This window comes from Gopherus evgoodei, chromosome 16, assembly GCF_007399415.2.
Source record: "Gopherus evgoodei ecotype Sinaloan lineage chromosome 16, rGopEvg1_v1.p, whole genome shotgun sequence".
NCBI lineage: Eukaryota > Metazoa > Chordata > Testudines > Testudinidae > Gopherus > Gopherus evgoodei.
In genome coordinates, this window is record NC_044337.1 from 20,622,553 (window position 1) to 20,634,808 (window position 12,256).

The 12,256-nt window shown below is 41.2% G+C and overlaps 1 protein-coding gene across 5 annotated transcripts in view; it reads left to right on the plus strand.

Annotated features, from left to right (window-relative positions):
* The first annotated feature begins 2,105 nt into the window (after positions 1-2,105).
* The window catches only part of CAMSAP1 (calmodulin regulated spectrin associated protein 1), a 45,463-nt gene continuing 35,312 nt past the window's right edge, over positions 2,106-12,256 (plus strand). For 3 of the 5 annotated variants that reach the window (XM_030535486.1, XM_030535491.1, XM_030535490.1), the window contains exons 1-2: positions 2,106-2,211; positions 2,948-3,110. In XM_030535486.1, coding sequence (XP_030391346.1) covers positions 2,948-3,110 — 163 coding nt within the window. In that variant the 5' untranslated portion in view covers positions 2,106-2,211. Of the gene's footprint in view, positions 2,212-2,491; positions 2,509-2,626; positions 2,672-2,947; positions 3,111-12,256 lie in introns of those variants that run through there. The other 2 variants (XM_030535488.1, XM_030535487.1) reach the window with 2 other exon arrangements.

Consider the following 12,256-nt stretch of genomic DNA (forward strand, 5'->3'; position numbering starts at 1 on the left):
CTAGGCACTCAGAGCCCTACTGATTTCAACAGGGCTCCATGTGAATGCAGGGATCTGACCCTCAGATTGCATGCTCTTTGGAACAAGCAGTGGTATCTTTTTACCTGCCTATGCTGCCTAAAAATTACTGTAAAATTATAATTAACAGCATGGTAGTTTTAGTGCAAGAAGCTAAAACACTGTTTACCACTTTTGTAAAGCAATAAGATAACATATTTTCTCTCCCTGCTAGCAAAAGGCCCATCACATAACAGGGCATAATCAATAAATCACATGTGGTTATTTTGCAGATCAAACCATGTGTTTTTATATCCATGTCCAGACTGTAATAATGTTTGCATGATCTTGGATTTTTCCAGTTCCTTGCTGCTAGTTTCATTTTTTTAATTCTCAATTCAGTGACTGTAGGAGAAACCAAACTGCAACTGCAGTACAAGAATCAGCAGAAGACTCCACTTGCCAAACATCACTTCCCTCTATGGCTTTGCGATTGAAACTCATGTTCAGGTGAACAAACTGCCTTTCTGCAAAGAAATCTTCAGAACATGTCACCTAGTCACCAGTATGAAAAACCAAAGCCATCTTTGACATCGACAGATCATGAGCTCATTGGTACATGGCACATCCAAATCAGTACAATAAGAAAAATTGTTCTAGGCAAATAACCTGATGGAGAAAATTATAAGAAATCTGATAATTCCAATAGTTCTCTGTGTTCCATAAGAGGCAAGAGACCTTGAACCTGCAGTTAGATGCCTGATTTTACTTCTGTGGGACTAACTGTGTAGTTATGTGTTTTCAGGTTCACTAGGTAAACCAAGGGTCAAAACTCTCAGAAATAGACTCCTTGGAAACATATCCTGCCATTAACAAAAACAAAGTTATAACAACACTATAAGAATATGTGGAGATGTTTTGAGTATAGCAGGCCTGTCCGATCAGTGGCCAAGCAAACAGTGGGCTCTCTGTGACTAGGTTAGGTTCAAGCACATGTGAGTCACCATTAGAGCACTGATCCTGCAGTGGATCTACCAGAATGGATACCTGAGCCCAGACAGAACCCCAAAGGGTGCTAACAGTACAGACTGAAGGACTGGGCCTTAGTTACAGATCACTTATGAAAATATAGACAGGAACAGTAGCACAAAATGATCAGTTCAACACTGCTTATGAACCTATTTTAGTTTCCTGCTGGGCTTTGACACAATTATTGGCTATAATTTTTTTTAAACAAAACAATATTGGCAACACTAAATTAAAAAGTCATGAGTGTTTCCAAAAACCATAAGGTTGGCTTAAGAATCATATTTGAAAAAAAATGAAAAACATTTTTTTTTCCATTTGCATTCAGGTTTTCAAGCAGGTAGGAATCACATTTTCCAGCTTTACTCAGCAGCCGGAAGGGCTACAACCATTTTTGTCCCCAGATAAGGAGCTAGGGCTTTAAGCAAAACACCAGATATTGATGGAGTGCGTGACAAGCCCTGGCTTCTCCTGAGCCACATACTAGGCTGGACACATTAAGTTTTGGGAACAAAAAATTCCCAAAACCAACTTCCTTCCCAGTGCATCCATTGCTGCAGTACCCATGCAGCCCCAATGCTACGAGCCACTGCCTGGGGTGGGGACACCAGGGTCTGGGTCCCAAGGTCACAGCAGAGACCTGCAAGGGACCATGTATGTGCCTGGGAAGGACAGAGATCTGAGCCAGCTCCAGTAGCCGGGGGCACCCTGCAGATGTGCTGGGCAGTCCAGCCCTCGTACCCTGACCCCTTGGAAGGATGGCAGCATGTACAGCTCAGGCTGGGCCTGGGCAGCTCTGTATATACAACTCCCCTCGCCTCTCAGCACCAGGGGATGGTTGCTGGGGAAGACGAGGCAGCCAATGACAGGCTCTAGCCCTTGCGCCTGCGCAGGGCCCGAAAGGCGGGGCCGCTGCCCACGCGAGAGCTAGAGCGCGAGCGCCGGTCCCGCTCCCTTTCCTCGAACGCGGGCGCGAGCCGGTCCTGCCCCCGCCCCCCCTAGCAGGCGGCCGGCAGCGCGCGCTGTCTGGGGGCTCGAGGCTGAGAGCGAGCGCGGGCGCGCGCCAGCCAGCCAGCCAGCCCCGGGTCGGCGGCGGCTCCCTAGGTCCGTGTGAGCGGCGCACCGGGACCGGCCTTTAGCCCCTCAGCCCGCGCGCGGCCGGGCATGAAGCTGCCGTAGCCCTGCGAGGTGAGTGGGGGCGGCCGGGCCTACAGGCCGCGGGGGCCGGGCGGAGGGCTCCACGGGGAGCAGCCTCCTGGCAGCAAGGGGGGTCGAGGGGCCTCTGTCTCCCCGGCATCCTCGGGGCGCCTTCCCCATCCTCTGCCTGCGGGCGTGTGAGGACGGGGGCGGCCTCTCCTCAATCTCAGCCCGAGTCAGTCAGTGCCTGGCCAGGGAAGGCGCCTGAGGTGCTGCCCCCCCGCAGCCCGGCAGGGATTCCCGGGGGCAGCGAGCCAGGCGGCGGGACCAGCCTCCAGCAGCAGCTTGGTACCTGCTTTTGTTGTGAGGCTGTTCCCGGGCCGGGGAGGACAGGGTGTCTGCGGCAGGCAGGAGATGAAGGGTCCCTTGTGAGACCGAGCCTCGGCTTGTCTTTGTCGGAACGGCAGTGATGAGGATGGGATTCGTGCCCGTGCCTCGCTGATACGGGCTGGTAACAACGGCAAAGGGTGGGGGTGGTTTTAGGCAAAACTGAAATGCAGGGTGGCAAAGGAGAAGGTGGGCGTACATGTCTTTCAGGCGTGGGCGCATTTTCAATTGCCGAATAGATCGAGCCAATAAAAATCTTTTGAGGGTCTAAAGGCCTGTGTTGTTCAGTCTACACTATAGTGCCTGGTGTGATGCATTTGAATGAGCTGTTCAGGCAGCTAGTCTTCTGTGTGTGTGTTTTTTAAATGTAATGGAAACCGTTGCATTGTTTTTGTTTTAGATGGTGGATGTTGATGTTTGTGCCCTTGGAGATAGCATCAGAAGAAAAATGGATGCCCTGACAGATAGTGCAGTTGAGATTGTCCCTTTGGAGCTCTATGATTCAGCCAGAGCAAAAATAGCTGCTAATCTACAATGGATCTGTGCTAAAGCCTATGGAATAGGTAAAATCGCTTTCATCGGGCAATAGTTCTTGTCTCTATTCTTGCCCTTTTCATCTCCCCTGCCATCACACAAGTAATTCAATCAGGCTTAAATCACCTTTGTTTTCATTATCAATAATGTGTCAAACCTATTCCTATGTAATAATCCAGTATTTCATGATGCATCTAATAAGAATAAAGCAAACAATCGGAATAAAGTGGTGTATCAGGAAACCTGACAGTGAATGCTATCTATTGTCACTATTAATGATTTGTACTTCCAAAATCTTATTGTTCTTACTAAATAGGTTTTTCCTTAACCAAGCTGTTTGTTACCACCTACAGACCTTTAGCTATGTAGGCCTCAATGGCTTTATCCTGATTCCTTGTCTAGTCATCTTTACAGATTGGTGCTAGGACCTTAATGATGTTTTTTTTAACCACATTGTCATGTTAACTTCTTTTATTTTAATTTTAAGTTATGTAATTTATGAATCTGCTTCAAATTAGTAGCAGACTATTCCTTTTTTCCAAAAACGTGAACAAAGCTAATTTATGAGTTACAAATGCATTTATCTACATTCTAGAGTACAGGGGAGGAGGTAGTGTGATAAAGTAAGGAAAGATACTTCTATAAGCTGTTCTTTGTCAGAAACCATTGAAATCCAAAGAGTTTTCCTATGGCAATAATAAAGATTATGTTGGAACCTTGCAATACAGGCATCTGTATCTATTGCAGTAGACCTGCTTGTATATTGTGAATTTTTGCTTGCTATCATTTGAACATAAATAGCCATGCTGTATATAAACTTGATGGAATACTTGTCTTTATACAAAACATAACAAAAAACATGCAAAATCTTGTTTTGGAAAATTAGATAGCCCTGTTAATCTAACTCTAATTTGCCAAACTCTAATATGCTTACTGGATTAACAGTAGCTTATTTTGTGACAGGGCTGAGCAAAACAATACATTCCTGCAATTAAATATTTTAGATTGTTTTCAACAAGAATATTGGTTTCTTCTAGTGTTTTTTCAGAATTGTCAATATTTTCTGTCACTTTTGTATTTTTCTACAATTAAGAGTACAAAGGAGAGAGTGATATTGTTACTTTTAAGATTTATTTTCCTTTCTATAGAGTGTGAAGTTATTGCATTTTATGAGAGGAGTAAAGGGTAAAATAACAATAGTATGATTATCTAAACAAAAAAATTTTGATGCAGCCTTTGGGGTTGTAAATATAACATAAATGTTGACTACTGCTACCACTATTAATAATTGGATATTCATGAAATATATTCATGTAGGACAATGCCTGTTTAGTTTTCAAGTGCTTCAGTTGTTTGTAATGCCTCATTAAAGAGATTTTTAGTGAGTAGAAATAAAACATGCTTTGCAAGTTATAGAGGTTCATTGTTTATATTTTGGCTTTGTTTCAAAAGAAGGACCTAATCCTGCATTAGGATCCACACACATGGATCCTGTGGTGCAGAGGAAGGATGACTGACTGCCTCATGTTTACAGTGGTATTAACCTTTGTGGAACTCTGTAGGCTCAGAGATCTGTACTTATGCCTTAATCCTGCATCAATTTGCTAAATTTGTAGCGTATACTGGTTAGAGAACTAGCTGTTGTTAAATCAGTTGTCCTTTTCAACACTAGAAGTTTAGCCTAAAATTCTTATTTTTATTAAAAACAATATACCATTGCCAGTGATAGATGTGACGAGAGCACTTGTGTAGAGAAGACTCCTGTGGCTACAGGCATTTTTTTCCCACTGTCATGTAGACCTGCTTGGATCAAATGTAAATAAGAGTTAAATGTCAGCAACAGTAGGAGCATTATTTTCAGTAGGTACTTGCATTGTTGCTACCTCTGGTTGGCTTCAGTGGGACTAGCTGCAATGTGTAAAGTTAAGCATTTGCAGAAATATTTGTAGGATCTGGACCTGAGTGAATTGTCTCCATATGATGAGTTGCTTTGAGATATATTAGCATTACTTTGCTTTTTCTTTCCTAATCATAATACATCCTTTTCTACATTGTCTTCAGTGACTGCTTTCCTCCGTGATTTTCTCTTTCTTTACATGATGCTTGTTCTTTCTGTTTTCTTATAAAATCTATCTGTATCATACTCTATTTCTAGTTTTACTCCGTTCTCTTCTACTTCTAACTCCCACATGCTTATTAATTTGTATTATGATGGCATCCAAGGGCCTCAATGAAAATTGACTCTACTCTGCTGGTGGTTTAGAAATACACAGGAAAACATCATCCCTACCCCAAAGAGCTTAATTTTAGGGCTTGACTACACGATGGGGTAACGTGCACAACAGGGCTGTGATTTCTAAAGTACACTGATGTGCTGTGCATTAATTGGACTGTATAGATTTTGCTGGTGCATTCTAAAGTTTACTTAATGCACTTTAACATAATGCTGTTTCAAAAAGTACTATGTTAAAGCACACTAGGAACCTTCAGTGCACACCAGAATGGTCTACTCTGTTCAGTTAATGCATAGCACATCAGACCAGTTACTGCACTTTAGAAAACACAGCCCTGCACTGTGTATTATCTTACCACATTGATGATCCCTGATAAGTAAATGTAACAAGAGGTGGAGAGAGGGAAAGTAACAGTGATAGTTAACCTAGGTAACAGTGTAATTATATGTGCTTATGGTTCCAGATCACTTGAAAATTTTTAAGCTCCATTTATGTGAAAAGTTTTTAAGACACTTACTTAACAAACAAACATTATATAAAATAAAGGGAGGCCCCATAGCCACAGGGCAGTGCCCTGTAGTGAAAGCCTGTCCCTGGTGCCTGCAAGATGCTGAGATTTCTACCACTGAGCTCTTGCAGTGGCTCCTACTTTGAGATTCTAAGTTTAGTGTTAGGCTGGCTAGTAGGTATCTGAGAAATAAGAAGTGCACCAACAGCCTCCTCTGGCTGCTGAAAGGAAGGACCCCCCTCTGGTTGTGGGGACAGATTTGTGAAAAAACAAGAAGGTTTTTTTGGGGAGGGGGGAACCCTGTTCTTTTTTCCTTTTGAACTGCTACGTCACTGAAGTATTTACACAAATATAATATTTGAGAGCTGTGGGTACTAAAGTGTTCAGTTTTGTCTGAATATCCGCTGTAACTGTTCAAAAATGTTAAAAGGGAGATGTTGAGAACATTAAGGTTCTTGTTATGCCTGTTCGTCTTGTTAGGAAATAATGAAAAAGTTGTCTAACTGTCTAGATGCACAGAATGAAAGAGGAATGAATGGGTGGAGTTGTTGATCATTATAGGGGTGTGGTTAGTATAAACTTCCTTTGGATGTTGAAGAAGGGAGTAGATGGAGCTGTGAATTTTTATGGGGTCTTGGCTTACTAGAATCTAGATAGGTCTGGAAGGTGGGCAAGACATCTGACCACTTTTGTTTTATGTATAAAGTTGGCAAGGTTATCTTATTGTTTCATGCTCCTGTGTTGAATTTACAAAGTGATGATTTCTCAGTCTGACTATAGTAAATGTGAAAGCCAATGATCAGTACTGCAAATGGGTTATTAATGTTTAATGATTACCAAATGTTGGTGTATGAATTATTCTGAATTAGCATGGCTAACGTTGAAATAAATGGTAGGAAAAATTGAATGGATTAAAGTAATGAAAACCTAACTTACAAGTAAAATGTACACACCATCAAGAGTTAGATGGATAGCAGTTTTGTTCATCTGAAAGTTCAGGAAATCTTTTTTCATATACTTCAAGATCAAATGGGCTGTTGAATGAAACTTTTCTATTGGAAGTGGAAGAGCAGAAAGTTGATGAGATTGTTCTGCAAGTGAGATCTCTTTATGCCATTGTCTTTAAAAACATAGCTGTGGTAATTTAAGCCTCTATCTTGGGCTTATCATCATCATCATCATCATCATTCAGGAAAAGTCTGTGATGTCTTTGGTACCTAAAATATAGCAAAGATTGATTTGTGATTATGCCTGTAATTGACAGGCAAAACTCAAACTTGATAAGAAATTTTCAGCCTTTGTTCAGGCTAGCACAAAAGGAGCAATTAAAAAATAGTGGAGCACTTTGCCCTTGATATACTCTTCCAGACTAATTTAAACTATCTGGACCAGTACTAGAATAAGAAATAGGAAAAACAAAAGAGAGAAATAATAGAATCTACATTGACATTCATTGGTAGAATGAGAAATAACCCAAGAATTGCTGTATGCATCTATATAAGAAGAATACTTTGCTATTTAATTCTATCGATTCTTTATCTGACAAGAAGCTTGTATAATACTATGTTTCAGTTCCTGAAGATGTCATCATGAATGTAGAGTAGTATAAGGAGATCTTTGCTGTTTAACTAGAAGGATGTAAAGTTTGCAGTTGTCATAAACTTTGATGTTTGGATGTTCAACCGAAGTCACTCAGGTGCTTTTGAAGATCCCACCTTAATGTACAAAAGCAATTGACAGAAGTTTTAAAGGAACTTGGCAGTCTACGGGTGGTACTTTTGCAGACTCATTGCTTAATTTTAAACAATAGGCCACATACTGGAAAACATTTGCCAAACAGCATAATTAAATGGACCTGATCTTTGTCAGTTTTACTTTACTCTCAGGGGTCTGAATAGCAGCAGTCAAAAACTGACAAAACTGGTGAGTTTTCATTTTGCTGAGTCTTGAAAAAACAATGAGCAGTAATAAAGGTATTGGAGGTCTGCAGGTTTAGTAAGACAGTACTGCATCACTTTACATTTGGAAAGTTATCTTTGTAACTCTCAAGATGAGAAGCTTTAAATTCTTAAATGAAAACTCAGAATCTACAAAATAAATGGAAACTTTCCTTGGTGAGTGTCTACTTGCTAAGGCTAAGTGCATTTTTTTTTTCAAACCCTGGCCTATAAAAATATTGCATCTGTTTAACAGATGGAGAAACAGAGCCAAAAAAACCAAACTAACCCTTGGTTGGGAGCACTGTAGTCTGGTGGCTTAATCAGAGTACTTGTAGGGGAAGGATCAGACGTGGTTCCTAATTTTGGTTCTGGTTCTAGTTGCTGTGACCTTTAGTAAGTCAGATAACTTCTGAGCCTTTGTTTTCCTGTCTATGAAGTGGCAGTAGTATTTACATACTAAATAATGTTTTGTGGTGCTATATAGGGGCAAGTATTACTGGCAAACATGAAATGGAGCTTCTGGTTCCCAGCTCTATGCTAAATCTACTAGATTATTAGGCTTCAGAGGTGGCATCTTCAGGAATACAAGTTTTTCAAAGTAGCTCTTTGCTATTTTGCAAAGATTTTAAATTACAAAACATTTTTCTGAATATTTGTGAGATTACTACAATTTCATTGAAGTTTTACCATTTTAAAACATGCAGATTTCATGGAGGAAGGAAGTCCACAATTAATATTTTACCCATGTTACTAATGTCTACATTTGTAGTATTCACCTTTTTAGTTTGAGCACCAAATGCCATAAACATTAACTTTTTTATTACATTTTGACAGTAAAATTGGATCTGGGTCCAGTCCACATCACTCTTGCGACTGTAATAGCAACATCTATGTATAAGGTTTCTAGCCTGGTTTCCCTGACTGATGTGGGTAGGGTTTTTTCCCTCCCAAGTAACATTATTATAGATGACCTTAGAGAAGTCTATAATACAGTTCTATAATACAATTATAAGGACAAAAATCTCTTCTAATTGGTCAGGGAAACATGCAGGAATGACTTCAGACCATAATGTAGACAAGGCCTTAATTGCAGAGCAGGAGTGATTAATGCTTTATTGCATTTTAGTGTAGCTTTAAGTATACACATGCAGGGCTTACTTAAATGATTGTGTACACATATTACTAAGTTGAAATTTGATATAAAATTAAATTTTTGCTTGGATTTTGGTTCTCTATCGTGGTATAACACCTCAAACAGTGTTATTCTACTACCTGCTTTTGTAGTTTAGATAACAAGTCAGATGTTTCAAACTGGTGCATTAGTCCTTAACCATGATGTGTGTGTGCATGTGTGTGAGTGAGAGAGGGGGTAAGGAAATTATATTTTGGGGGAGGAGGAGAGAGACACTCTGGAAAATGTATAGCTGGCTGCTGTTAAATTTGAAGTTATTTTAAAAGTTACTTAAGTAACTTTTTTTTAGTGATCTGTTGTATACCAAGTGATTTACACATAAGACTGCTCACTTTTGGGAAAAACAATAATTCATTAGTATGTGTTAGAATAAAAACTTTCTAATCAGGAATAATATAAATTTACTTTTGAATATTTCTTCTCTGAAAATAGCTGACTGATCTTTCTGCTTTACTCACTGGAACAATTTTTTTTTTTGTTTTTTAGTTAATAATTGGAGATATACCAATCTCCTAGAACTGGAAGGGACCTTGAAAAGTCATCGAGTCCAGCCCCCTGCCTTCACTAGCAGGACCAAGTACTGATTTTTGCCCCAGATCCCTAAGTGACCCACTCAAGGATTGAACTCTCAACCCTGGGTTTAGCAGGCCAATGCTCAAATCATTGAGCTATCCCTCCCACAAAGAGCACCTAAGATTCTATGCTGGTGAGACTTGAATGCTAGAATAGATTATCTCATTATAACTCCTTCTGGCATATCGGATTAATTGAGAGATATCAATGCAATGATCTTCTCTCCATAGTGGGTTATCTAACAGCTTGTCCATGTAGTTTTGCAGACAGGTATCCCCTTGTGACATTTGCATAAAATCAACATATGAGGGAGATCCATCCACCTCTTACTTTTTAATGTAGCACACTGGATTTTTAGACAAAATAGTATTCACAGAACTTGCTGAATAAGTGACTCGCCCCCTCCCCTATCTGACACACTATAGCTCTGCATATTTCTGTGAACAAACATTGTGAGTAGTTTTGAAGATTGTTTTTTGAGCACCTAAATTTGACTAAAACTAGCAATTGGGAGACTATGAAATCCTCTGGCATTGTATTATTAGGAACAACTGATCAAAAAGTTTGATATAAAAAACAAGTTATTTGTGCAAAATTTTATATGTAGCATTACTTGTTACTTGAAAACTGACAACTTTGGGGACTAATATGGTAGTATAGTGGGTTTTTTTGTTTTTTTTAATATACTAAGTGTTTGGGACTTTTTGTTTTACAAGGATATATATTAATTATTAAACTAATGAGTTTGAATTAGGATTTTTATACTTTATCTTAGATGTAATTAACAGTTTTAGAGTTAACTCTTCTGTATTTATTTTCAGAGAAGTCTAAGGCTTTGTCTACACTACCATTTATACCGGCAAAATTTATGTTTCTTGGGTGTGGGGAAAAAACCACATCCCTGAGTAACATAAATTTGCCAGCATAAGTGCTAGTGTGCACAGTGCTATGTTCTCTCACTGACATAGCTAACACAGCTCGTTGGGGTGGTTTTATTACCTTGATGGGAAAGCAGCTTTTAGTGTCGCAGCTGCATCGGTGCTGCTGTAAGCTCACTCTTGTAGACGTAGCCTAAATGCATTCACAGTTTAAAAAATGCTAATATGTGTAAAAGGACATTTAGAAAAGGTGAACTAGACTGTTTGGTTACCTAACTTGTACTTGATTATTGTGTATGGTTAAAATGCTGCTTATGAGCGCTGCAACACACTTTTTATTTAAAAAAAAAAAAAAAAAAAGCATTGTGTTTTTAAATGGGGAGGCAGAGTAAATATATATAATGGTATTTCAAAGTTTATACCTTTTCCCATCACAACCCCTCATATAGTGGCATCTTAAAATGTTACAATTTTTTTTGTCATTTAATACTGTATCAGTAGGCTAATTCAATTGATCTAATTCTGTTAGCATATTCCCTACATTAGGGAGGTGTAAGAATTTTTGAATCCATAAATATTGTGCATGAGCGGAGAGAAGGGGACAGGAGGTGTGTATGTGGTTGTATTTGGATGGCTGCGTGCTACATATAGAGAGGTAACTGGCAATTAGAGATGTGAGACTTTGGCCATGTCTACATCTAAAATTTTGCAGCGCTGGTTGTTACAGCTGTATTAGTACAGCTGTATAGGGCCAGCGCTGCAGAGTGGCCACACTTACAGCAACCAGCGCTGCAAGTGGTGTTAGATGTGGCCACACTGCAGCGCTGTTGGGCGGCTTCAAGGGGGGTTCCGGGAACGCGAGAGCAAACCGGGAAAGGAGACCAGCTTCGCCGCGGTTTGCTCTCGCGTTCCCCGAACCACCCTGCAAACCGCAGGGAAGGAGACCTGCTTGCTCGGGGGTTCGGGGAACGAGAGAGCAAATCGGGAAAGGAGACCAGCTTCGCCGCGGTTTGCTCTCGCGTTCCCCGAACCACCCTGCAAACCGTAGGGAAGGAGACCTGCTTGTTCGGGGAACGCGAGAGCAAACCCGGAAAGGAGACCAGCTTCGCCGCGGTTTGCTCTCGCGTTCCCGAACCACCCTGCAAACTGCAGGGAAGGAGACCTGCTTGCTCGGGGTTCCGGGAACGAGAGAGCAAACCGGGAAAGGAGACCAGCTTCGCCGCGGTTTGCTCTCGCGTTCCCGAACCCCCCTGCAAACCGCAGGGAAGGAGACCTGCTTGCTCGGGGAACGCGAGAGCAAACCGCGGCGAAGCTGGTCTCCTTTCCCGGTTTGCTCTCGCGTTCCCGAACCCCCCTGCAAACCGCAGGGAAGGAGACCTGCTTGCTCGGGGTTCCGGGAACGCGAGAGCAAGCTGGGGAAGGAGACCAGCTTGATTACCAGAGGCTTCCTCCTTCCACGGAGGTCAAGAAAAGCGCTGGTAAGTGTTTACATTGGATTACCAGCGCTGGATCCTCTACACCCGAGACAAAACGGGAGTACGGCCAGCGCTGCAAACAGGGAGTTGCAGCGCTGGTGATGCCCTGCAGATGTGTACACCTTCAAAGTTGCAGCGCTGTAACTCCCTCACCAGCGCTGCAACTTTCTGATGTAGACAAGCCCTTTGACTGGTTAGGTGATCTAGCCTCTCCTTTAAAACGGGTTTTGAACCTTAGAAGTGATGTTTGCTGAGGAAGACAGTCTCTTAGACCAAGGAATAACCTAAATGTGTAATTGTGTGATGTTGCTAGGAAAGCTTTTATTGCCACATGTTTGAGATTAATACTTTACATGTTGCAAAGCCACAAGGGTA